At 41.1% G+C, this 27,783-nt stretch overlaps 1 protein-coding gene across 1 annotated transcript; it reads left to right on the top strand.

Annotated features, from left to right (window-relative positions):
- Positions 1 to 1,263: 1,263 nt before the first annotated feature.
- Positions 1,264 to 10,072, top strand: LOC311278168 (alpha-2-macroglobulin-like). Its single transcript, XM_084388794.1, has 34 exons — positions 1,264 to 1,461; positions 1,670 to 1,850; positions 1,921 to 2,077; positions 2,203 to 2,255; positions 2,368 to 2,388; positions 2,473 to 2,638; positions 2,706 to 2,790; positions 2,863 to 2,977; positions 3,055 to 3,175; positions 3,248 to 3,357; positions 3,428 to 3,598; positions 3,667 to 3,894; positions 3,977 to 4,189; positions 4,268 to 4,420; positions 4,912 to 5,037; positions 5,123 to 5,216; positions 5,867 to 6,008; positions 6,096 to 6,321; positions 6,405 to 6,528; positions 7,048 to 7,169; positions 7,248 to 7,299; positions 7,433 to 7,516; positions 7,604 to 7,780; positions 7,908 to 7,983; positions 8,069 to 8,225; positions 8,303 to 8,377; positions 8,459 to 8,621; positions 8,699 to 8,883; positions 8,955 to 9,173; positions 9,243 to 9,358; positions 9,461 to 9,542; positions 9,634 to 9,717; positions 9,797 to 9,902; positions 9,983 to 10,072. Exons 1-34 carry the CDS (start codon positions 1,379 to 1,381, stop codon positions 10,021 to 10,023), a joined length of 4,308 nt encoding a protein of 1,435 aa, XP_084244920.1. The 5' UTR covers positions 1,264 to 1,378; the 3' UTR covers positions 10,024 to 10,072.
- The last annotated feature ends 17,711 nt before the right edge of the window (positions 10,073 to 27,783 follow it).

The following is a 27,783-nucleotide window of genomic DNA, read 5'->3' as shown; positions in this document are numbered from 1 at the left end:
TCGTTTCTTTAATAAACTTAATAATACTATCATATATAGCTTTTTCCTTTAGTATACCTATTATAGAAAAATCTTTATGCTCAGCTTTAATTAGTGACTGAATGAAATTACGTCTTTCATTGTTGTATTTCCTGCAGTAAAGTATTACATGTTCAACTGTCTCTTGCTGACTACAGTGATTACATTCCCCTGTTGGGTGCTTGCCAATTTTAAACAATGTACTATTCAATCCTGTGTGACCTATTCTCAGACGGGTAATAATATTCTCTTCACTTCTGTTCCTGCTCTCTCTCCTCCCAGCACAAACTTGTTGTTGAATATTATATAAGTGTCTTCCTGTTTCAATACCATCCCAGTGTACCTGCCATATTGATTGTACATATTTCCTAATGAACACTTTAGCTTCTGCTCTACTTAATGGAACTTGTAAATCTATCTGCTTTAACTTTAAAGATTGTTTAGCCAAAATATCTACCTTCTCATTACCCACTACACCAACATGAGCAGGAACCCAAATAAATTGAATTGATATACCCATAAGCTTTATGTTATACAATTTATGGAATATTTCATTAATTATATCCATCCTAAAAGATGATCTGCCAGATGTTATGCTTTCCAGTGCCGAGTAGCTATCAGATGCAATAACTATGTTATTCATTTGCTTTTCTTCTGTCCACTGCAGGGCCATTAAAATTGCCAATAGTTCTGTAGCATAAACTGATAAATGGTCAGAAACTCTTTTCTTAATGTGAGAATCATTCATTGGAATATACACGGCTGCACCTGCATATCCTGTCTTCGGGTCTTTTGATCCATCCGTAAACAAAAACACTGAATCTTGGAAATGCCTCTCAAAATAATTCCGCACTATATACCACACTGGAAGTTGTTTGGATTGATCCTTTATTTCCTGTTGTATACTGAGGTCAACAGTTGGCAAGGGGAATAACCAAGGAGGGATGGAGGATATTGAGACTGTGTTGCTATACTGTAATTGATTTAATCCTATATTCCTCGCCTTTGCATCACCTATCCACCCAAAACTCATAAAATTGGTTTCATTATGTTCCCAACAATCTGTCAGTACACTTTTTACAGGATGTATCAGCAGTATTTCAGATACTGTGTTATGTTTTAAAGGCTACTGGATGGAGTAATAAACAGACAAAATGAATTCCAGGCTAGGTTAATCATTGAAATTAACGAGCTTAATGAATTCCTCATGACAATTAAGAGCGTTTAAATATCGCTGCAATCAGTGCAGATGATTGAAAGAAGCTGTTGAGCATTAAACAGTGGTAGAGCTTAGCAGAAGTTCTGTGGGGTTTTGGAAAGAGACGCTTGTTTCACATTTAGTGTTGGATGATCTCTCTTCATGGCTGTGAGGGAGATTTGTGTTTGGAAAGGGCTTGTTTTAGCCCTTTTCCTCTTTGCTGTTGAGGGACAGAGATCAGGACCGTGAGTAAATGTTCTTTGAAGTGAACGAAAGTGTCCTGTCTGTTTTAACTTGATTCCTCAAAGTTTATGCATTTCTCAACAAAATGACTGTTTGTAGTTTCTAGTATGACATTATGACAACTACTTCTGTGATTTATACTCTTGCATGATTCTATGTTCTGATCTGACTTATGATTTCCTACTAAACATCTGACTAATGTTTCCACAGAGCCTTCTTGGTGATGTTCCCTGCTGTGATTGAGTCCGGTTCTGACGCCAAATTGTGTGCGAGTCTTTTAAAGCCCAATGAGAGTCTCAAGATGACAGTCTCTCTGCTTGATAAAGAGAGGATGACTCAACTTGTGCAGCAGAGCTCTCTGACAGAGTTTCACCGTTGCTTTAGTTTCAAGGTCTGTCACTGTGCAGCACATGCAGTATATTGTATTTATTTATTTATTTATTTATTTACTCACTCAACAGGCTCCTCTAGGAGATGCAGAATCTGTGCAGACGCTTAAGGTGGAAGTTCAAGGGAAGGTCTTCAAAATGACAGAAGAGAGGAAAGTCATGTTCAGATCTTACCTACCTTTGACCCTCATCCAAACAGACAAGCCCATCTACAATCCAGGACAAACAGGTGAGCTGTGAATGACCCTTGGTTGAATATTAGAAGTGATCAGAACTTGTAGTGTAATAGATTTTCTACATGTTCAAGTGCGTTATGTAATGGATGTAAGTTCTTATCGGTTTTTCCTTGTGCAGTGAATTTCAGAGTTTTGACCATGAATGCCAAATTTGTGCCCCTTGATCAAATGGTATGTCTGTATCTGTTGTCACATCCATTCATTTTAGTGGCATACAAGTTAAATGCAGGTTGTTTAAAACAGCATTTATGTAATTGAAGTGTCTTTTATTTGTGTCTTACAGTACAGTCTTGTGGTGGTGGAGGTGAGTATTTGCTCTAGGTTTTCGAACCTAAAGACTAGCACAGAAGACATGCAGTTTATTTTATTTTTATTTATTTATCAATAGGACAATCAAAATAACCGGATTGGTCAGTGGACAAACATTTCCTCCACGGGGTGGATATTGCAGCTTTCTCACGAGTTAAACCCAGAGGCTCAGATGGGGATGTACACACTAATGGCTTTTATTGGTGACCGAAAGATCTCCCAGGTGTTTGAGGTGAAAAAATACGGTAAGTCATTGAGTGCAAAAGTACAGCAGAGCTGATGTCTTCACTAAGCAGTTTGTTTCTGGTTTAGTTTTACCCAAGTTTGACGTGGCCGTAAAGACACCACAGACGTACAGCGTTGGAGATGTGGGACTAAAAGTTGAGGCTTGTGCCAAGTGAGTTACTCTTATTTTCCTGTATTGTGGGTGGATGGGTCTTGATCTAATTCCTTGTAACATTTTTCTCAGATATACATATGGGCAACCTGTACCTGGTCAAGCGCTGGTGGAAGTATGCCGTGAGCCATATCCATTCAGTGAGGTTCCTGGCCTGACTCGTCTGTGCCTGAGTAAAACGGTTAAGGTGGGACTCTTGCCATAGAGCAAGGATTTTCTTTTGCTTGTGTTTGACTTTACTGATTATCTTTGTTCTGAAACCAGATGAATGCCACAGGCTGTGCCTCCCTTACCTTCAGTACATCTGTGTTTTTCAAAACCAAATTTGAGGATAACCTGAGAGATTTGTTTCTTGTTAACTTGAATATCACTGAGGAGGGAACAGGTGAGTTATTGGCTGATTTAAACCAGTGACGCATGTTTATTTGCTGTCTTCATGTTTGTTTTTTCTTCCCAGACGTAGTTGTATCAAAATCCGCAAATGTGGACATTACATTTGAAGTCGGGAATATCAAATTTGTGGATCTTTCAGAGTCTTTTAGACTTGGATCAATGATTGCTGGAAAGGCAAGTTAAAATTCATGTTCCAGAAGCCTTCACATTGGTTACCCTTCCCTAACTTTGTCTTTCCCAACAGGTCTTGGCGTCTTTTTTCAATGGGACTCCAATTGCGGACAAAGCTGTGTATCTCCTGAATGGTAACAGTTGGCCTAATGAGCTGCTGCTGAATCTAACCACAAACCAGAAAGGACTGGCCACGTTCTCCCTCAACACTGCTAACCTTCCCAAGGCTGATCTAAATCTGATGGTACGATTTCTCTTATTTTAAATGACAACTTCTCTTGCAAGACTACAATTGCATTTGTTGTTCTCTAGGCAAGTGCAACTCCAGCAAGTTATTATGGTTATAAATCCCCACACTTCAACACCGATAGGAGGGTCGTTCAGCTTCTCCAAGCTTCTACTCCTGACAGCCAAAAGTTCAGTGAACTGACTATAGTGGAGCTTGAGCAGCCGCTCAAATGTGGTGCTGCGTTTCCAGTGACCATCAAGTATTCTTTTGTTGGAGAAACTGGAAACTACAACACTGACATCATCTATATGGTGACTGAAAATATTAGTTTTGTGGTGGTTTTGATTGCACTGATCTGTCTGGCACATTTTATGCACTGGTGTCTCTTGTCAGGTCTTGTCCAGAGGAGTGATCGTCCTCCATGGACTTCAGACAGTCACAGTGAGTGCTCCTAATACGGTCACGAGCGGCTCAGTGTCGTTCCAGCTGTCTGTCAGTGTTGATATGGCTCCAGTAGTGAACATTCTGGTCTACTGCGTTCTGCCCAGTGACAGTGTAGTTGTTGGTACAGTGTCGTTTAAAACCGAAATGTGTTTCCAAAACAAGGTATGGTGTGCACTAGCATCTTTTGGCTTTAAGTGGGGAACAATGACGTGTCTTACAGTGTGTTGGTCCTTGTTCCAGGTGTCTCTAAAGTTCTCTCCTGACAAGGCGGTTCCTGGTGAGGAAAACATTCTTACCGTCTCTGCTCAAGCGGGATCCCTGTGTGGCCTCAGTGCTGTAGATCAGAGCGTCCAGATCTTGAAGCCAGGGACACAACGCCTGAGTCCTGAAATGGTACCATGTGCAGTTCAGTTTTCCTGTTGGGCTTGATTTGACATCCAGGTTCAACTTTAGGATTTCAGTGTCCTTATGGATCAATTGGACAAATCCATACTATTATGACGTGGCTGTTATATTTAAAGCCATAACACTTTTTTTTCTTTTTTTTTGGTGAATAGACCAAATGGTAGTGCATTTAGTTAAATTTTCTAGAAGTGCGTGACATGCCAACACCTGTATTGTATCACTTAATATTCAACTATCTGCTTGCATTGACAGATTATGAGAACTTTTCTCTAGAGCGGCTATATATATGTTTTTGTTTTTTTTTAATACAAGAAATAAACCATTGAACCTAAGCTGGACTCACACTATTCTATTCTTTTTTTTTTTTTTTTTTTTTTAAACAAACGGTTTCTTTATCACTAAAGCTGCTTTTGAAACCATTATATAACAAGTGTTATATAAATAACTTTATATATAGTTGACTTGTTTTGTTGACCCAGGTGTTTGACATGCTCCCGGTGCGGTCGCAATCAGATTACCCAGACAGCGTTGAGGATGAACAGGAGTGTCTTACAATTCGACCCCGTCGAGCTGTTCGTACAGACCATGCCTATACAAGTTTCAAGGTAGAAAATCCTTCATCACAGGTAGTCACTGAATACTACAGGGTCCTTGGTTTCAGTTTCATCTTTGTTCTCTTGTTTCTGTCAGAGTGTGGGGTTGAAGCTCGCAACAAATCTGAATGTACGAGAACCTGATTGCCTGAAGTACAAAGACCTGGTTTATTATCGTAGGGACTCCAGACGTAAGTCTATGCAGTTATATAGTTCTTTCCATGAAAACCATTTCTGCATGACTTGGTGAACCTAAGGTTATTCCATTTGATCTCAACTTGTTTTTTTTGTTTTTAAAAGGTGCATTGTGTAATATTTAGGAGGATCTGTTGACAGAAATGCAATATCATATACATGACTGTTTTCAGTGACCCTAACCTTACATGAACCATTATGGTTTTATTACCTAAGAATGCGCCATTTCTATCTACATCCACTGCTGGTCCCCTTACATTGAAATGTTTCTACAGTGGCCCTAAATGGACAAACACATTTTGTCACTGTTCTTTGTGCAAAGAAGCAAGCTAAAGCAAATAAAACTACACGTCATTAACACAATGATGAATAAGTAACAAACATATCATTTTACTGAATTAAACACAAATTATTAACTTGTCTTTGTAAATAAACCTCATTGCTTATCTGGCTACTCTCTGCTGTCTCAGATGACGACAACATCTGTCGGCCACAGTAACTTCTGTTGGTTGCAATTCGCAAACACCACTAGATGCTGCTAAAAATCTCACACTTTAAATGCAATGAGGGGCTGTTTAGATGTATTGTAACTTCAGAACTTGAATGCATTCAAAAAGCAGGCACTTCTAGTCTTGTCTTATTTCAGCATTTGAATCGCGGCTCTTTTCATCTGCATTGGAATCCTCTCCTGTATCAGCGGCATTGGGAAGTGAGAGCAGCTCCACCAATGATGTGACCATCAGGGTTTACTTTCCAGAAACCTGGATCTGGCAGCTTGCTCAAGTGGGGTTAGTAAGACCTCGTTGCTAAAACTACTTGCCCACAATTTTTACTGCTGTCCCCCTCGCTTCTATTTTCTGCTGTCCTTTTTTCAGAGACACTGAATCCACACAAGTTCCCCTCAAGGTTCCTGACACAATCACCACATGGGAGACTGAGGCCTTCTGCCTGTCTTCCAAAGGTTTTGGTCTTGCTTCTCCGGCTCTGCTGACGGTATTCCAGCCCTTCTTCCTGGAGCTCTCGCTGCCGTACTCCATCATCCGGGGGGAGTCTTTTGAGCTGAAGGCCACCGTCTTCAGCTATCTGTCCGAGTGCATCATGGTCTGTCATGGTTTCTTTTATATAATGGATCTGTATAGAGTAGGTGCTGTGTCTTTGCTCCATGTTCTCCCTTTCATTGGCAGGTTCGAGTAACTCCAGCTCAATCCTCTGCCTTCACTCTGAAACCATTGAATGATCCGTATTCATCCTGTCTCTGTGCCAGTGGGAGAATAACCTTTAAATGGGGTTTCACAGCTTCTCTCCTTGGTCAGTTTTGGACTCTCTCACTCGAAGTGTTTAAGGTGTTACTCACCATAGGGATGCACAATAGTATAAATTCTGAATCATAGTACTTTAAGCACAAATCATGAGAACAATTCATAAACATGGTTTATTTAATCTAGTTTCCAGCTTTTATATTTATTAAATTGAGTCATATAAATTAACTCCACATTATGAATTAATCAAACAAGCATCCACTCTCAATCTAAAATGGTGGATTTCCTAATATGAACTAACAATCTGGAACTCTTAATGGTTTTTCTATTAACTAAAAAGACTGACCGAGGTTGCACCTATTCAACGATTGCAAACAAGTCAAGTTTATCACTAAGGTTTGACAGATTTAGTCAGCAAACAGTGCACAGCAACTCCAATTCAAGAAACCGCAAATGTCAAATAAAGAACTGCTATTAGGATGAATAGCTAGTGGGTTTATGCGTAATGGAGAAGTGACAATCACGAACACAACTAAAAGGATTCATCACCACTTGTCTGTCACTGCAGGAGCTGTTAATGTGACTATCAGTGCTTCAGCTGAACCGTCCCAGAGTAGATGTGGCACTGAAGTTGTGACCGTGCCAAAGAGAGGACGCATTGATGTAGTCACTCAAAGTCTACTTGTCCTGGTGAGTGTAACCAGCCTTCTGGAGTTTGATCATGGAGCTCATGTTGCTTTACTGATGTATCTTTATTTCTTTTTATAGCCTGAAGGAGTTGAAAGGACAAACACCCAGAGTTGGTTACTGTGTCCAAAGGGTTTGTTTGCACTCAATGATTCTCAAATACCCCATCCCCCCCCCCCCCCACCCCCCGGAAGCGTACAGCCAAATATTAGTAGACAAACATTAGCTTAGCGCTCTGTGCTGATTTTGTTCTGTTTGGACCGCAGGAAATGTCATTTCTGAAGATGTGACTCTGACGTTTCCTACAAACGTGATCCAGGGATCAGCCAGATGCTCCGTTTCAGTCCTAGGTAAAGCACTTCGTTTTTGGAGAAACAGCAGTGTGAAATTTCAGCAGAATAACATGGCTTGACCCCTTGTTTCTATTCCTCTCATAGGAGACATAATGGGTCGTGCACTGAATAAACTAGATGGGTTGTTAGAGATGCCATACGGTTGTGGAGAACAGAATATGGGTGTTCTTGCTCCAGATATTTACTTACTGCAGTACCTGCAAGTCACGAAGCAACTCACTGCAGCCATCCGAGAGACCGCCACACACTACCTTCAAAGAGGTGTGTTTTTTTTTTATATTTTTTTTTTTTTATATGTAACTTGGGAGACTAGTTTCAAAGGACGTTTAGTTCTTTTCCTGTTGGATTGTGGCAGACTGTAATTTCTTGTGGATTTTGACCTAAACAGGATACCAAGGACAACTAAACTACAGGCACAGTGACGGATCATACAGCACATTTGGTTATGATGAATCAAATACATGGTGAGTTTCATGCTGGATCTGGACTCTAGTCTCTTCACCAGAAGATGAAGCAGTTTTTACTTTTTTAATATACTTCCACGGCCAGGTTGACTGCCTTTGTCCTGAGATCTTTTGGCCTAGCGAGGGACTTCATCTTCATAGATCCAAATGTCCTTCAGAGTGCAAAGGATTGGTTGATCAGCCAGCAGGTTTCGGACGGCTGTTTCATGCAGCAGGGAACTCTGTACCACTATGCCCTAAAGGTGGTCACGTTTCTTCAAATGCTCCATAATGTATTCAAAGGATGAAACGATTCTTAATCAATTTACTGGTGTTTTAGGGTGGAGTTGATGATAACATTACCATGACCGCCTACATCACTGCATCACTGCTTGAGCTAGGCGTCCCCTCCACGGTAAACTTCAGTAGTTGTATGAGCTCCTTACAGATGACCTTCCCTTTCTGGCTTTAGTCTGACACTTGCTTTGATTTTCAGGATCCCGTCATTACCAGCGCTTTGTCTTGCTTGAGGCCTGTTGTTGGGAACCTGGGAAACACTTACACCACGGCTCTTCTGGCCTACACCTTCAGTCTGGCTGGAGAGACCACCACTCGATCACAGCTTCTAACCACCTTGAAGAATAGTGGCATTTCTGAAGGTGAAAATTTAAACAGCCTCTTGAGATTTTCATCAGGTTCTATGGGATCAACTTTATCCCCTCCATCTTATCCTTAGGCATTAAACTCCATTGGTCTCAGACTACATCTGGTGATACCGTGGCGGTGGAGATCAGCTCTTATGTGCTGCTAGCGGTTCTCACAGTCAAGCCCCTCACAACGGCTTCTCTGAGCTATGCTAACCGCATTGTCAACTGGCTGGTGACCCAGCAGAATCCCTTTGGAGGCTTTTCCTCCACTCAGGTGCCTCTGACCACTCATATATGGTTGATTGTGCTTATGGTTGGGAGTTATTAATCTTTTACTTGTTTTAGGACACTGTGGCGGCTCTTCATGCCCTGTCTGTGTACGCTGCTCAAGTGTTCAGTTTGGATGGCTCCAGCACTGTTACCGTACAGTCCTCAGTAGAAGGAGACTCTTACAGCTTCAAGGTGAATCGGGACAACAGGCTGCTGTATCAGGAGAAGCCGCTGAAGAAAGTTCCAGGCAAATATGGTATTAAAGTGTCAGGATCCGCTTGTGTGTCTGTGCAGGTCTGTATCTTCACCCTCTCCACTTCTGTTTCTTTTGTGCACATACTAATTCTGTTTTACTTGTCATAGACTGCATGTTTCTACAACATCCCAACACCTGTTAAAGTCCCCAGTACACTGAGTGTCGAAGCAAAGGTGACTGGAGACTGCAGACTGGCTAATCTTATGTTGGACTTCACAGTGAAGTAAGAACATCTTTAACTTAAAAGCCGCTCATGTTTATAGCTTCAATGCCCTAAAAGCTGCTTGTTCCCATTGTCTAAACCTCTTTATTCCCCTTCATTCAGATACAATGGTGAACGAGCAAGTACTAACATGGTTATCGTGGACATTAAGCTGCTGTCAGGCTTCACGGCAGATACGTCACCGGTTTGTATGGGTTTAAGATGACTTGTCAGATCCAAAGATGCTTGAAGCTCCTTCAGATGTAATTATCTGTAAATGATGGTCTTTTCCTCAGCTTGGTTCTCCACCCCGATCATTTGCTCCGCTAGTGGAGCGGGTTGATGCTCAAGATGATCATGTCCTAGTGTATCTGAAAGAGGTGAGACTACACTGGGTACACTTCTAGCTGCCACCTTCATGTATGTCCATCTGTGCTGTTAATCTCTTCTGTCTTGCAGGTTCTCAAAAGCAACCCCATAACTTACACGCTACGGCTAAAACAGGTTCTTGCAGTCAAAAATCTCAAGCCAGCAGTCATCAATGTTTATGACTACTATCAGACAAGTAGGCTTTCAATGTTTGGCTGAATTTCCTTTAGAATTGCCTGTATGCTCAGGCTAAATTTTTTTCTTCTTTTTTTTCAGGTGATCAGTTTGAGACCACATACACGTCCCCCTGTCCATGATTGTAGTACTGGCTACAAAACACGAATCAAATAAAACTTTTTATACAATAAGTGTTGCCTGTGTCTGGATTTTTAATTTTTTTTTTTTTTTAAGCTGGAAGTCTGGAAGCAGTGTTACAGTGATAATAGAAATAATGCAACAAATTGTTTAGAGAAATGGCAGTCCAGCTTAAGTTCAGTGGTTCATTTTTATATATTAATATTAGCTGCTCTACTGTCATTCAGTTCTCATAATGGTGTCAGTGCAGGCAGATGATAATGTTGAATATTAAATGGCCGAAACTAAAGGTGACCAGTGTAAGGAACCAAAACTCCAGGGCCTGGTTTTTCAAAAGGTTTAATCCGGATAAAATTGATCTGGATTTAGTAATCCTTTTTTTTTTGTGATCCGTGATCACGTAATCCAGTTTTTGAGCCAGTTTTTCAAAGCAGCATCGGATTGGATCAATCTGATCTGGATAGTAACTTTTCAGGATCACCAAATCTGGATAACCAGTGCTCAAACAGGATAGGAAATCACAATGTAGAACTATAGATATGTAAAGAGCAACAAGTAGAATAGCCAGTGTGGGGACAATAAGTTTATTTTTATTTGAAATAAACACGCATTTAAAAACTAAAAACAAGAAAAACCCCACCCCATCCTCTTCCAGCAGTCCGCTCATCTGAGACCTATAACACAAACACTGTACATTGAGGATATTTATAACAAGTTTCAAATATAGATGTATTGAATAAAAAAAAAGACTTAATGTCAAATACTCCACAATAATTTCAGACTTCCTCATCTGATGTGGAGAGACTTTGGATTTGTTTTGGATTAAAAAAATCAGTGATTGCCATTCTTTGCATTTTTTTGGTTATTCTGTAATCATTGCATGCATCACTACTAAATATTCTAAAAACAAAAATATTTTTGATTGTGATGAATATATATATCAATTAGTGACAGAATAAAATGTATTGTTTTTGGTCAATTTTGACAGCTGTTTGGGGGATTATTTTATGAGGCCAAACTCTTTCTACTTTGCTGTAGGCCTATACTGAAAGGCTGAATACGTTAAAGCCTACCTAATCACTGAAGCCTGACGGATGAACAAATAAAATTAAAACCTTATTTGGATATATTGTAAGATACTGCATGATCCAAATATAGTATTATTTGATACATTTTGGGCATGAAATCCACGCTGAATCCACCCTTCTGATGGGATCAGTTTAATCCAGATTTTTTGGATCAAAGTGATCCAAATCCTACAAAAAAGTTCTGAAAAACCCAAACTAAAGGTTTGATCCGGATCAAAACCAAGATTGGATTACGTGATCTAATCCGATTATGTAATCCATTTTTTCTTTTGAAAAACCCATTTTCAAGATTTGATCCAATCCGTTATCCAAAATCCTAGTGGATTACTTTTGAAAAACCGGGCCCCAGGGGTCTCATTTATAAACGTGGTTTACACACAAAACGGGGCTGAAAATGTGCGTACGCCACTTCCGACACATGTTATTTCTAAAAACAAACTTGAATTTGAAAAACAAATTTGCACACCTGCACGCAGACTCTAATCCATGCGTACGAATGTTTTGGAGATGGAGCAGTTTGGCGACACCGATGGTGAGCTGGAGTTAAGTGTCTTTTTGGTCACTTTTAGACAGAAAATCTAAAGAAAATTAAACGCATACAGAAAGATAATTCAAAGATAATTTCACTCACCAAGCCTGTCACTTGAAGCAAATATCCATCCCTTCTTAAATGTCCGCGCCAGCGAGCGCGCTGGGCCGTTTAGTGAAATTGACACAAATAACAGTTTAAATAAAATGATTTAAACTTTTACTCCTGATATAAACATTTAGATTAAATATGCCATTCAGATTATGGAGTTAAACATGAAATCATTACTGAGAAGTTACAAAAAAATTTTTATATTCAAATTCAATCAATAGAAATATTTGTTGTGGATGTGACGTTTTTGAACACTTCCTGTGGCGTGCTGTTTTAACCACAGAGATAATTGCTTATAATACCAGACTGTCTGAGAAAATGGTTTCGTGCAAATAATGGCCAAGGCCTATGTTTCCATTAAAAAATATAAATCAATTAAAAATACAATTCGGCCAGTGGAAAAGATTGAGGAAAAACTTTCTCTGAAATGTATTTTACACTATTTGATTTATGTATTCAAAAACAAGGCAAGAATAGGCAACTACTTGATTTGTATTAATGTAATGTGTCTTGTACCGTTAATAAATGTTATCACGTGGATGAATAATCATATGCAAATGATATGTAGATGAGGATCTGCATAGTAAAACTAGGCGTTAAGCTCCATATATGGTTATTTCGGGGTTGAGACGCATGTGCGCACAATCTTCCGCTGACTGGGATTTATAAAGTGAATTCTGTGCAGGTTCTGGCGTACGAACGGTTTTATAAGTCTGAATATTTTTTTGCGTACGCCATTTTTGGCTTTCTGGCGCACGTACACTTTTAGTAAGGTTCCTAAGCACAGTTTTATAAATGAGACCCCAGGTGACAGAATGGAGAGAACTTTGGGAGAAAGCAGGCTCAGTTGAGGGCCGGTTCTCCACTGTCCAGTGAACAGTGTATGATCATGATTCAGGCAGCATTACAGGCCAGATTGGAACATTTTGCACTGTATGAGTTTTCATTTGTCCTGTGTGACTTCTAGTAATCTCCATTTCAGCTGTGAGGTAAGGAACTGTTTAATGGCTGTTCTAAACTTGGACTTTTCAATCACTTTTGGATTATTTAAAAGCAGGGCTCTAAATGCTCCCGTATTGTTACTACTTTCATAAGCTTTTTTGGAAGAGTTACTTTTAGTACTCTTTAATAACAGAAGGTATACTAGTATTTAAGTGGGGTACATTCAGGGATGGGCAATATTTCAGATACCTGCATTTAAAATATATATTTGAAATAAATACTATTTTGTATTTTAAAGCCTTTGGAAAAAATCAAATGTAATTTGTATTTAAATACATTTAAGATGAGTATTTTCAAAATGCATAAAATACTTTTTACTAGTCAACCTCTTTACCAGGGTACTGATTTTGTGCATCAACTAGTTCAGACATTCACTAGCTCAGCATTGGATCAGTGATTTTTCTTCTCTTTTCTCTTTTTTTTTTTTTTTTATAAGGTGAGAATGTCATGATCAGTTCTACTTGTTGATTAAAGTTAAAATAGTGCGTTCACTTCTGTTAACATGAAAGAATATAAGAGCACGGACATGTGGGAAAATAGCGTTAGCCAATCAGTCTTGACCGGTTGTTGATTTTTATCAACTAGCTTGTCAAATGTGTTTAAAGTAGGGGTGCACCAAAATTTAGGCCGCCGAAAATGGCATTATCGGTTTCGGGCCGAAATAAAGAAAACAGCCGAAAACGTAAACCGAAAATTAATGTCACCCGCCCCTCCCATCCGTGAAAAAGCAGCCAGTGCGTGAAATGACACAAGAGATTGAAACATCTGGTGAAGGAAGAGACTCGACGGGAAACGCACCGCAAACGGTGCCTGAGAAACGGTTACGTACAAGTGAGGAGGCGTACACTCCCTCACTTTCTGAGATGTTTGACGAAATTTTACAGGAAAGCACCTCGATTCGTTTGCTGTGTTGGATCAAGCGCAGCCGCACAACAAATAGAGACGTATCTAGCTGAACTACCCATTGCCAGAAGTGACAATCCCCTTGACTACTGGCACGCGAACCAAGGCAGCTTTCCATTGCTTGCGCGGATTGCACCATATAGTTTATAATCATGTATTTATTTTATTTATATGACCATAAATGACGGATTTTTTTAAGTTTATGTTGCTGCTATGTGAAAAAAATCCAGCAAAACGCGCCGGCACGTTTGCTGACCTCAGAGGGTTAATAACCGAAGATCCCACTCATTTCTCTCATGATAACAACCTGTATATCCAACAATGCTTGCGCTCGTTCCGTTCTCCCAGTCCAACTGGCCAATCTCTTGTCCGTCCTCGATCTCAATCATGCCCCGCACCTCAGCCGCACTTTATCCTTCCCGTCTCTGCTTCTGTTGCTGCCCCACCGCTTTTGCCTCTCTTACTCTCGTGACTCACACTTTGATCGCGACCGCTCTGCCTTGTCCTGCATCTTCGAGCCGCCACTTTTAAATCCCCCGTTGGAAACACGCTCCAATGGCTGCTTGATTAGCCGCTGCGGCTGCCGCTTGTCAACGCGGTCGGCCATGACAGGCCGCCGGAACCGGCCTAGTGTCGCACCGGAAGTCTCCCCCCAGGGCAACTCGTTCCGCTCCCAAAGTTCCTCCTATGTCACCCGGTGACATACATTCATTCCACACAGACTGATATATTTCAAGTGTTTATTTCTTTTCATTTTGATGATTATAACTGACAACTAATGAAAATGACACTCGGTTACTAACGTAACCTCGGTTCTCTCTAGAGAGGGAACGAGTGTTGCGTAAGTTTAGCTTACGCTACGGGAAAACTCATTTTCTCGAGAATACTGAAGCAAGAAAATTATCCTTAATTTTCCAGAATGTAAAACGCATTTGCTGCCGCAGGCAGACATAGGCGAGACAGCTCGCGTGCCTATTGGCTGCTCTGCAGCAACTGCTGCAAGCTATCAGTGCATCTTGGCATGACTCCAGCGCAAATGGGAAGCCTTCCCGCGCTACGTCATGACCCGCCAAAGTGGGTGTGGCCTTGAGCCTATAAATACCCGACGTGCGGGTTGCACAATGATTTCAGTCGACTGTAAGCGAAACCATAATGCAGCACAAGCATGGCAGCGTACGCAACACTCGTTCCCCCTCTAGAGAGAACCGAGGTTACGTTAGTAACCGAGTGTCGTTCTCTCACGAGAGTACTCTCGTGTTGCGTAAGTTTAGCTTACGCTACGGGAACCCTATGTAAAAAATATTTCCAACACTAATGTCCCAAGGGCAGTGTGCCCAGGGCTCATGTCAGTGGAATACACACAGAGCGGTATACGGGGAGGGACGACTCGGTAAAGTGAGATAGGTGCGTGCACATATATACAGTTAAGGTAGTACCTCAACCTTTAAATTGCATAAGCCCACAGGACATTGTTAATATGGTATAATCAGACTGAGAACAGTCTGGCCTGTAAGGCAGGCACTTCTAGGTTATAAAACCTTATAAATGTAGACAGCGAGGCCCAGCCTGCTGCCATGCAAATATCATGAAGTGAAACCCCACTTGTCCATGCCCACGACGAGGCCATGCCTCTAGTCGAGTGAGCCCTAACCCCCAAGGGACAATCCAGGCCCTTGGAAGCATAGGCTGACGCGATAGCATCCACTATCCATCTGGACAGGGTCTGTTACGAGATGGCCAGCCCCTTAACGCGGCCACCAAACGAAACAAAAAGCTGCTCTGTTTGCCTATAGGCAGTAGAGTGCTGCACATAAATCCTTAAAGCTCTCACTGGGCAAAGGAGGTTAACCCCAGCCTCACTGTCGGACGCAGGGAGTGCCGAAAGGGAAATAACTTGCGCTCTGAATGGAGTCGCAAGCACCTTCGGGACGTAACCATGCCTTGGTTTGAGGATAACTTTAGAGTCTTTAGGCCCAAATTCCAAGCATGTAGCGCTCACCCGCTTTAAGTCAAGTCAAGTATATTTGTATAGCGCTTTTCACAATACAGATTGTATCAAAGCAGCTTCACAGTATTAAATTAAAATAATACAACAAGGTTTGTTTCAAGTGGAATTTATTAATTGATAAAATAAAATAAAATATACCCAAAATATCCCCAACTGAGCAAGCCAAAGGCAACAGTGGCAAGGAACCGAAAAACTCCATCAAGTGACCTAATGGTGTCCTAAAACTCCATCAGGTGACCTAATGGAGAAAAAAAAAAAACCTTGGGAGAACCCAGGCTCAGTCGGGGGCCAGTTCTCCTCTGGTATTTATGAACTAGAGGCCGGATTGTAGTTTGAACTGTAAGATTAAAAATATTATATGAATGCCTGGCCGAAAAGATGCGACTTTAATCTAGTTTTAAACTGGGAGAGCGAGTCTGAGCAACGAACAGTATCAGGAAGGCTATTCCAGAGTTTTGGAGCTAAATGTGAAAATGATCTTCCTCCTTTGGTTGATCTGGATATCCTAGGTATGACCAAAAGCCTCGAATTTAGTGATCTTAAAGAGCGCGATGGATTATAGGGCGATAGAAGATCCGTTAAATAGACTGGAGCTAAGCCGTTTAGGGCTTTATAAGTCAGTAGCAATACCTTGTAAATAATACGGAACTTTATAGGTAACCAATGCAGTGATGATAAAATCGGTGTTATATGATCATATTTTCTTGATCTAGTAAGAACTCTAGCGGCTGCATTTTGGACTAACTGTAGCTTGTTTATTGAGGATGCAGGACAACCAGCTAATAAAGCATTACAGTAATCTAGTCTCGAGGTCATGAATGCATGAACTAGCTTTTCTGCATCAGAAACTGATAGGATATTACGTAGCTTAGCAATGTTTCTAAGGTGGAAAAGGCTGTTTTTGTAACATATGAAATATGATTTTCAAAAGACAGGTTACAGTCGAGTATAACACCCAGGTCTTTTACTGTAGAGGATAAAGTAACAGGACATCCTACGATGTTAAAGTTGTATTGTAAGAGGTTTTGTGGGCGTTTTTTTGAACTGATAAGTATTACGTCTGTCTTGTCTGGATTTAATAAAAGAAAATTGCGCGTCATCCAATCTTTTATATCTTTAACACACTCTGTCAATTTGGATAATTTAGCATTTTCATCCGGCCGTGATGAAATATAGATTTGAGTGTCATCAGCATAACAATGGAAACTAATTCCATGTTTCCTTATAATATTTCCAAGTGGCATCATATATATTGAGAATAATAGAGGGGCCAACACAGATCCCTGCGGCACTCCTTTACTGAGGCTAGTGCCAGCAGAAAAGTGGTTTTGAAGGACAGGTACTTTAGTTCCACTGCATGTAATGGTTCGAATGGTCTACCTTTCATGGCCTCAAGGACCGTGGAAAGGTCCCACGCTGGAACCGAGGGTGGTTGAGGAGGGTTCAGTCTCCTAGCACCCCTGAGGAAACGGATTATGAGGTCGTTCTTTCCCAGTGACTGGCCATTCGCGGGCTTCGCGAAAGCCGCTATAGCCGCCACATACACCTTGAGCGTGGATGGGGCTCTCCCACTGTCCAACAGCTCTTGCAGGAAAGAAAGCACCACCGTAACCTCGCCACTTAGCGGGTTAAGGTCGTGTGCTGAACACCATTCGGCGAACACTGACCATTTAGACGCATAGAGCCGTCTAGTAGACGGCGCTCTAGCCTGTGTGATCGTGTTCAGCACTCCGTCTGGGAGGTGAAATGGTGATGGCACATGTAGGGCCCACAGCTCGGGGTACGGGTGCCAAACTACACCCTGGGCCTGGGACAACAGGTCCTTCCTCAGCAGAATTGGCTATGGGGCTGTGTTCCCCAGTTCCATCAGTTCTGGGAACCACACTTGATTCTCCCATAGCGGGGCTATCAGGAGTATTGAGCATTTGGTCTCCCTGACTTGCTTGATTACCTGTGGTAACAAGGCGACCGGGGGTACGCATAGAGAGGGCGCTTGGGCCAGTTTTGGGCCAGCGCGTCCCTTTCTTTTGAAAAGAACATTGGGCAGTGAGCGCTGGTCTGTAACGCGAACAGGTTTACCTCTGCTCTGCTGAAAACGTCCCAGATATTTTGCACCATCATGGGATGCAGAGACCACTCTCCTGGGGAGAGCTTGGCCCTGGATAGCATATCTGGGCCCACGTTCAGGACGCCCGGCACATGAGCCGCTCTAAGCGAGCGCAGGTTGTACTGGCCCCATATGAGGAGGCGTCTTGCTATTGCAAGAAGGCTCCGGGACTTGAGGCTGCCCTGGCGATTTATATAAGACACCACTGAGGTGTTGTCTGTTCTGACCAGAACGTGGTGGTTCTTTAACACAGGGAGAAAGAACTGAAGGGCGTTTTCGACCGCTTTCATCTCTAGACAGTTTATGTGTAGACGCTTTTCTGCATCTGACCACAGGCCCATGGAAGGTCTCCCTTCGTACAGGGCGCCCCAACCCATGTTGGAGGCATCTGTCAAGACTACTTTGATTTGTGAAGCGGCGCCTAAGTTCACACCGGTCTGGTACCAGCCGGTTCTCATCCACGGTTTCAGAGCTGCAACGCATGTCTGATTCGCCGTGAGACGAAGCGAACCTGTCTTCCATGCTTTTGCTGGTACGCGCCGTTTCAGCCACAGCTGAAAAGGGCGCATGTGTAGCAGGCCCAGCCGCAGCACCGTCGAGGCTCCTCCGCCATCATCCTCTGAAACATTCTAAGGGGAAGATTCTTCCCTGCAGTGAATGTCGCTGCAAAGCGCTGGATTGCCGCCACGTGTTCTCGCGTCAGGCGCGCCACCATAGACCTGGAGTCCAACTCTATCCCCAGAAAGGATATTTCCTGGCTGGGAGATAGAATGCTTTTGGCCCAGTTGACCCTGAGACCCAGCTGATCCAGATGGGCCAGCAGTAATGTCTTGTGTAACACCAGTTTCTCTTTTGACTGGGCTAAAATTAGCCAGTCGTCCAGATAATTTAGGACTCTCACGCCCCGCCGTCTGAGGGGCGCGAGCACCGCGTCCATGCACTTCGTAAATGTACGAGGTGCTAAGGACAGGCCGAAGGGAAGGACGGTGTACTGATAAGCCCGGCCCTCGAAGGCGAATCTCAAGAATGGCCTGTGACGGGCTGCTATTTGGATCTGAAAATAAGCGTCTTTCAGATCCACTGATATAAACCAGTCCCCCGGTCAAATTAGAGCAAGGATTTGTCTGGTTGTGATCATCTTGAACGAGCGTATCATCAGCGCTTTGTTCAAACGTCTGAGATCTAATATAGGGCGGAGTCCGCCGTCTTTCTTTGGTACTACGAAATAAGTACCAAAGTACCCTTTTTTCAGCAAATGGGGGGACACCAGGCCGGTTCCGGTGGCCCGTCATGGCCACCCTTGTTGATGAGCGGCAGCTGCAGAGAGCATAGACAGTAAAATAAATGGACACAGTGACCCCATTGGAACTCAATTGAGACAAGTGAAGCCCATTTTTAGCGATTTTTAGCACTTCCGTTTCTGACGCGCAGACTCAAACCGAGCAAAGCATTACACGGACCACGTGAGCAACCCGTCTGTCTTCTAGTAGCTGTGTCAAGAGAAATCTGAATCATTCCCTTCCGAAACTTGCAGAGACGGAGAGCAACTTTTGCTAGGTATTCTGATTAATTATATTGTCATTTTGCCTCCACGTCCCCCCGATTGCCCGCGAGCTTCTCCTCCTGTCCATACGGTAATCTCTCTACTGTGCGACAGAGAGTCGCGTGGTTATGACGCAATCGTTAGCCTACTTTTACAAAAACTGCTTCTACGGGGCCATAACATAAGCTACAAGGTAATGGAGCATTTTATACATTGTCGTGTTTCTTTAGAAATAAATAATGGACAAATGGAGTCTTCAAACGCCTCAGATGTAAAGTTATTCGGCCCCTACCTGTGTTCCTCCAGGGCCCTGTCTAACACTCCGTTCGGTTTGCTGCCTACCATCCATCGGTCCTGGCCTCTGGACCGCATCTGACCCCCCGCCCTTTCTCCTCACTCTCCCCTCCTTCTATCGTGGTTCTGGAGAAGAGCTGCTCAGTCCTCACTGCTGCTTAAAGGAAGGCCGCTGTCCCGCATCCCTCCCCTCCCTTCTGTATTACTCCGAGCAAGTAGGAGGATAGCTGGTGGCCGATTGGAGCCTTTCCCCGCAGAGGCCCTGTTGGACGAGTGGCCTGTATGAAGAGTTCTGTGGCAGAGACATTTCTTCCAAGTGTTTTTCTTTTATACCTAATAAAAAGAATCAAGCTTTTACATCACGTCGTTTTCTGTCTCTTGGTGTTCTTGGTGTAGCTCCTCCGGAGTGGTGGTTGTCCTCGGCCCTAGCGGTGACACTTACCCTAGACCAGGGATGTCCAATCCTGCTCCTGGAGGGCCACTGTCCTGCAGAGTTTAGCTCCAACCCCAATTAAACACACCTGAACCAGATAATCAAGGTAATCAAGGATAATCAAGGCATTCTAGAAACTTCTAGGTAGGTGTGTTGAGGCAGGCTAGAGCTAAACTCTGCAGGACAGTGGCCCTCCAGGACTGAGTTTGGACACCCCTGCCCTAGACAAAGCTTTACCCCTGGGACGTAACACTTACCTCTAATTTTCACCAACTGCGGAACGGCTGCGGATCCACTCCGGAACAGCGGCGGAGTCAATAGGTTTCCATTAAAGTCAATGTGTGTATTTTCACTGACTGCGTTCCGACTCCGGCAATCCGTAGCCCTCTGGAGCAGATACGCAGAGCTTCTATTTTTGCCGGATGCCGGAGAGCTCCGCAGCAATTCAGCACAGGGCATCCTGTTATATCACTCGACCATTCGTGAATTCGCTGTCAGTCATGGCCGCAGCCGTTCCGCAACAAATCCGGACCTGGGGCCTCATTTATAAAGCTTGCGTACGCACAAAACGGAGCTGAAAACATGCGTACGCCAGTTCCTGCGCAAAAGGTGGGATTTATAAAGAAAAACTTGACGGGAAAATTTGCGCACCTGCACGCAAACTCTGACCCATGCGTACGAACGTTTTGGAGATGGAGCACTTTGGCGACACCGATGGTGAGCTGGAGTTAAATGTATTTTTGGTCACTTTTATACAGAAAATCGAAAGAAAATTAAACATATACAGAAAGATTATACAAATACAATTTCAATCACCAAGCCCGTCACTTGAAGCAAATATCCATTCCTTCTTAAATGTCCGCGGCAGCGAGCGTGTTGAGCCGTTTAGTGAAACTGACGCAAATAACAGTTTAAATAAATAAAATACTTCTGATATAAACATTTATATTAAATATGCCATTCAAATTAATGGAGTTAAACACTTAAACATGAAATCATTACTGAAGTTACAAAAAATTTTTAAATTCAATCATTAGAAATATTTGTTGTGGATGCGATTGTTTTTGAACACTTTTCCTGTGGCGTGCTGCGTTTTAATGTTTTAACCACAGAGATAATTGCTTATCATGATAATACCAGATTGTCTGAGAAAATAGTTTCGTGCAAATAATGCCCAAGGCCTATCTGTTTCCATTAAAAATATAAATCAATTAAAAATACAATTCGGCAAGTGGCAAAGATTGAGAAAAACTTTCTCTGAAATGTATTTTACACTATTTGATTTATGTAGGCTATTCTAAAACAAGGCAAGGATAGACAACTACTTGTATTACTGTAATGTTTCTTGTACCGTTTATATCATTTGCATATGATTATTCATCCACGTGATAACGTTTAAGTTATCACGTGGATGAATAATCATATGCAAATGATATGTAGATGAGGATCTGCATAGTAAAACTAGGCGTTGTAAGCTCCATATATGGTTATTTCGGGTGGAGACGCATGTGCGCACAATCTTCCGCTGACTGGGATTTATAAAGTGAATTCTGCGCAGGTTCTGGCGTACGAACGGTTTTATAAGTCTGAATATTTTTTTGCGTACGCCATTTTTGGCTTTCGGGCGCATGTACACTTTTAGTAAGGTTCCTACGCACAGTTTTATAAATGAGGCTCCTGGTGAGTATGAAAGGACGGCGGAGCACGGAGCCGACACGGAGCCATTCCGCAGTTGGTGGAAATCCGGGGTTAGGGTTAGTAATGTGAAAACACTGTTAAGCCCAAGGGTAACACTTTAGAATACTGTTCCTTCATTAATGAATAATTACACAGGAACAAATGAGTAACACACTATTAACATTGTAGTAACTACTATTAACTAACAAGAAACTCTGATTAACGAATTAGTAAGTCATAGCGTTCAGTCGAATGTGGTAGTTCACTATGGGCTATGTGCACAAGCGTCTTCAGTGAGGTATGAAAAATAGTAGTTACTGATTAGCTAATGGGCTATGTGCACAAGCGTCGCGATGAACTTCCGGTATTGTCAGAAGTTGGCATATCAGTTTCCGGTTTACGACTGTCTTCATCGGCATCCGCTATAAACAAACAAGATGAGTGCTGCTGTTGTACGAAATAAAGAGATATAATGTGCGTGACACATCTAAGTTTCTAAGAACTGTAGGTGAATCTAACGCCCGTTTCACACTCCGTGTGCCGTGTGTGTGTGTGTGCGCGCGCGGTGCAGGAGCACACATACACTCTTTAATGGATGCATGCACGTTTAAGCACAATTTAAACAACGTTACGTGGGGCTATTATTCCATGCATTACTTATTAAGTTGCTCAAGCAAGTGGCCAAATATTTAACTGTATATTGACAAAAACAGCCGACTCTCATGCCTTTTCTTTTCCATTTAAATTTTAATAAAATAAATCTTGCATGTCACAAAGAACTTGTTTTCCACCTCCACGAATGAGACGTGTGTTGTTCATATGTCGCCTTGTTGAAGTAAATTGTAGTTTACCTTGCTTTACCCCGGTCCTCTAAGTAAGATGACTGTGAAAAATAATAGTAGGCCTATATAATTAAATGCATTTATGGTGAGATTTCTACATTTTATTTAATTAAACCCATTCATGGTGAAATTACTACATTTTCAGGTCAATCTTTGTTCATTTTGAGCACGAAACATGCGCTGTCACTTTAATTCAGCGTTTGCGGCACAGCAAAAATAGACTCGGTGCGGAAATAACGATCTCTGCACTTCTGTATGCTGTATATTTGCCGCACCTGGAACGGATCGACGGACTGCAACCGCGTGCAGTGTGAAAGCTCTAACCTGTTAGCATGGGTACGTATAAGGAGCACTGCTGTGTGCCACTTTGCTCTGCTTAAAGTCGCTAACAGCCATTTGAGCTTCAATTTCGCTCACAAAACCTTTGCATTCTATTACGAGCGAACGCATGCATACATGCATGTGTGTATTTATATATACAAAATAATTATACACAGTACACACATATAAACACAAACTTTTATTCTGATGCGATTAACTGCTGCACAGCCCTAATTGAAATATATAGATTTTGAAAATTTTTGTGACGACCCTTAACCGTCTAGTATGAAAGCCCATTTTCACCACATAAAAAAACATCAATAAAAATATGACATAAAAAGACGATATTATGATATACTAATCCACAATTATGAGATGAAAAGTCAAAACTTTGACTTGCATATTCATAATAATGCAGTTGAAATTGACATACTAAGCAGAAATCATGACATTAAGTCATAACTATGACATTAAAAGCCGAAATTATGACATACGACAATTTACTTCAACAAGGCGACATATGAACAACACACGTCTCATTCGTGGAGGTGGAAAAACAAGTTCTTTGTGACATGCAAGATTTATTTTAATAAAATTTAAATGGAAAAGAAAAGGCATGAGAGTCGGCTGTTTTTGTCAATATACAGTTAAATATTTGGCCACTTGCTTGAGCAACTTAATAGGTAATGCATGGAATAATAGCCCAACGTTGTTTAAATTGTGCTTAAACGTGCATGCATCCATAAAGAGTGTATATGTGTACAAAGAGAATCGCAATGCTGACAAAACTTTTTTTAAATAAAAGTTGCAACGTAACTTCTGGATTTTAAATAAAAATAGTAAGTGTTTGTGGTACTGCCGTGAATCAGTTATTCACTGCAAACGCATCATAATGTGAAGCATATAGCGCGTGCTGCTCCTGCACCGCACACACACACTGCACACGGAGATGTGTGAAACGGGTGTTAGATCCACCTACAGTTCTTAGAAACTTAGATGTGTCACGCACATTATATCTCTTTATTTCGTACAACAGCAGCACTCATCTTGTTTGTTTATAGCGGATGCCGATGAAGACAGTCGTAAACCGGAAACTGATATGCCAACTTCTGACAATACCGGAAGTTCATCACGACGCTTGTGCACATAGCCCATTAGCTAATCAGTAACTACTATTTTTCATACCTCACTGAAGACTACTAATAACTACTATCAAGTAATCAAGTGTTACTACATCCTTCTAAAGGAACTACTAATAATTTGGATCAGTATTCTAAAGTGAAAAACATGATAAATACCTAATATTGACTGAAGTCATTGTAAGGTTTAAGGCTTTTATAAGGTTTTGTATAGTAATGACTCAAGTGTTACTACATCTTTCTAAAGGAACTACTAATTATTTGGATCAGTATTCTAGTCATTACTAGTGGGTTACCATTACCTTTTATTATAAATTATGCATTATTCATATTAATTATGAACCTGTAGATAATAGTTCTCTGGGAGGTATGAAAAAAATAGTAGTTATTGATTAGCTAATAATGAACTACTACATTCATCTGAGCGCTATTACTTACTAATTTGTTAATCAGAGTTTCTTGTTAGTTAATAGTAGTTACTAGAATGTTAATAATGCGTTACTCATTTGTTCCTGTGTAATTATTCATTAATGAAGGAACAGTATTCTAAAGTGTTACCAGCCCAAGTATAAAACTTCAGCATGTCACTCATTCTACACTGAATAATAGCTCAAATCTTCTTGTGCTTCTAAGTACTAAACCATTTAATCTGACAGAAAATAAATGTCATACCTAGAGAGCAAAATGGTGTCGGCCCAGATCCGGCTCACATCTGGTATACGTGGAATCCACATGTGGCCCGTATCTGGTCCGACACTATGTTGCTGTCTGTGTAGACTTGCATCTAGAAGACTTGGGGTTGGTGGGATACTAACACGTGTATAATAGAAAAGAGCTAACGTTCTGGCAAGGTTCTCTTAAAGGGATAGTTCACTTTGAAATTAATTTTTGATATGTTTTAGCTTACCTCAAGGGCATCCAAGATGTCGGTGTCTTTGTTTCCGCAGTAGTTTCAATTTTGATATTTTTAGGTCAAACCGTTCTTGTCTGTCAGTCATATAATGCATGTCGATGGTCACTGGCTCAAAACACAAGCACAGAGTCCAAATGAAAACAATTCCCCACGTCCAAATGAAACAATTCCCCATCATAAGTACACATTGATGGCCTAAGACACGAAACGAGCGGTTTGTGTGAGAAAACGAACAGTATTTATATCGTTGTTATCTCTTGAAAACAGCACACGTCCAAATGATCTGACGGCGCGGGCGGGTATAGATGTATACACTAGATGTCGCCTTCGCTACTGCAGTTCATTGGAACGAAACCGTAGCCAAGGCGACATCTATGTATATATCTATACCCGCCCGCGCCGTCAGATCATTTGGACGTGTGCTGTGTTCAAGAGATAACAACGATATAAATACTGTTCGTTTTCTCACACAAACCGCTCGTTTCGTGTCTTAGGCCATCAATGTGTACTTATGATGGGGAATTGTTTCATTTGGACGTGGGGAATTGTTTTAATTTGGACTCTGTGCTTGTGTTTTGAGCCAGTGACCATCGACATGCATTATATGACTTACAGACAAGAACGGTTTGACCTAAAAATATCAAAATTGAAACTACTGCGGAAACAAAGACACCTACATCTTGGATGCCCTTGAGGTAAGCTAAAACATATCAAAAATTTATTTCAAAGTGAACTATCCCTTTAAAGTTGTGGAAAAAACATTGTTCCGGTAAACTTAATAGGACGTTCTTTCAAAGGTCCGTGCCCACCCATTTTCTACTATGGTTTTGTACGTTTCCTCATTCAGATCTATTTGCTATCCATTCCATTCTAAACAAACAAGGCAGTTTACATGCTTCGTCCTTGTTACATTATTCATTAAGATAGTAATTATTAAATGCACGCATAATTATCAGTGAACTTGATAAATGTTGCAGATATGTTTTACATGCATGCACAAACAAATGCCTTTCAACTTAGTGTGCAAAATTCAGAATAAAATGAATGTGCAGCAATTTGTACAAATAGAGAGTCTGTAGGCCTACTATATGTGTTGAAGCAATTAAATAAGCTAATTTTTTCATTTATGTTGATTATGAAAAGTTATGAGTAAGATAGGATGCGCAATATCGAGAGACATGGAGCGAGTCAGACATGATTTGACCACTTAATTATGGTTTGTTTTGTAGAAAGCCTTTTTTTAAGTGAATTTCGTTTTGTATAAATTGTATCTTAATTTTAATACATTTTTTATCAACCATTTGCCTGGATTTAATAGATAAGAAAGCAAATATAGCAGACAACATAACAGGGACGTGCACAGGAATTTTGAGGGGCAGTTGCTCTGACATGAAAAAAGGGCAACCCCCCCCCCCCCAATCAAAAAAAAAAAAAAAAAACTCACGGGCTATATGAAGGACTGAGAATAACAGGGTCTTTATTAAAATATACATTCACAAAGAAGTAAAACACTGAAATAGCACTCAATCACCTTAACTACTAATAATAATAACACAGATTTTATCAATAATAATGCCACTGACGATTCTGATTATCGATCCGATTCTTTAACGCTTCTTCTTGATAGCACTGTGTGGAAAAATGTAGTCATATGCTTTTCAAAAAAACAAGTGGTTTTATTTATTTTAAAGCTTGAGTAAGCAAACTGTACTTTTTATGTAATTTATGTAATAAATAGAACCTTATTGTAAAGTGTTACTGATTAGTTATACACCGATTCAGACGTCTCCTGAGTTCAGTGTTGGAAAGATCAGGGCCCGTATGTATAAAACTTCTAAGAAATGCTCTTAAGAATAGTCTTAAGCTTTGACTTAAGTGTCAGAAAATACTTAGTAAAGAGTAGGACTTTTCTAAGAGTAGGATACTTGGTAACGCTTTAGATTACAGCCCGGAAAGTACTGCGTAATTAAAATGAAAGTACAGTGTAACTTTCGGTAATTACAGTGTACCTATAAAGTACTTACGTGTAAGTATAGGGGAACAATATGTAAAGTTTTGGGAATAAAGGGGTAACAACCAGGAAAATAACAAATTATTTAGGCAAATTATTTAGACTAAGTATTTTAGAATCTTACTTTTGGGAGCAATTTAGCGAGTACATACACTGCACCTTTTTGTAATAATAGTGTACAAAAATACATAAAGGCTTTTTTTAAATCACGGGGTACATATCAGTGCATTTATAAAGTAGGCTAATTTGTTATTATTGCAAAGGTGCACTGATTAAGTTTCAAGGCAAGTAAAACTATTGCAACTTTTTTTTTTTTTAAATGCTGGGAAAATATACTCTTGTTCCATGTAGTTACAGGGTAAGTATGACATTGCGGGCTGTAAATTAAAGTGGTGTTTCTTACCCTCTTGTTCCGTGTAGTTACAGGGTAAGTATGACATTGCGGGCTGTAAATTAAAGTGGGGCTTCTTACCCTCTTGTTCCATGTAGTTACAGGGTAAGTACAATAAAAACACATGTACACACACAATCTGATATCACTCGGAAAACTTTATTTGAAAAACAACTTATTTCAAAACGGATTTACAGCACTTTGTTTCTCTTGCTTGGTTTCCTCCTCCTCTTGTTCCTCTTCTTCTGAAGTGAAACGATAAGCGTTTGTAAGAAAAATACCAAATATTTTACATTTTTAAACTGTTGACTATCGCTTCCGACCAACTGTCACCTGCGCGTTCATGAGAGGGTTGAGAGAAAGTATAAATACAAGTTGTCCGCGTCCGAGCTGCGCAGCTGTCGTGTACGCGTCCAAACTGGAGTATAACAGAGGCTTAAAGCGTGACGT

This window comes from Rutilus rutilus, assembly GCF_951802725.1.
Source record: "Rutilus rutilus genome assembly, chromosome: 19".
In the NCBI taxonomy this organism is placed as follows: domain Eukaryota; kingdom Metazoa; phylum Chordata; class Actinopteri; order Cypriniformes; family Leuciscidae; genus Rutilus; species Rutilus rutilus.
Note: the sequence above shows the minus strand (reverse complement) of the source record. Positions and strands in the feature narration are given on the sequence as shown.

Excerpts from the sequence above, each read along its gene's own strand:
- LOC311278168 (XM_084388794.1), top strand. The coding sequence starts at position 1,379 with ATGGCTGTGAGGGAGATTTGTGTTTGGAAAGGGCTTGTTTTAGCCCTT. Across the intron at positions 2,978-3,054 it reads GCCTGAGTAAAACGGTTAAG|ATGAATGCCACAGGCTGTGC; the intron begins GTGGGACTCTTG and ends TTCTGAAACCAG. Across the intron at positions 8,226-8,302 it reads TGTACCACTATGCCCTAAAG|GGTGGAGTTGATGATAACAT; the intron begins GTGGTCACGTTT and ends CTGGTGTTTTAG.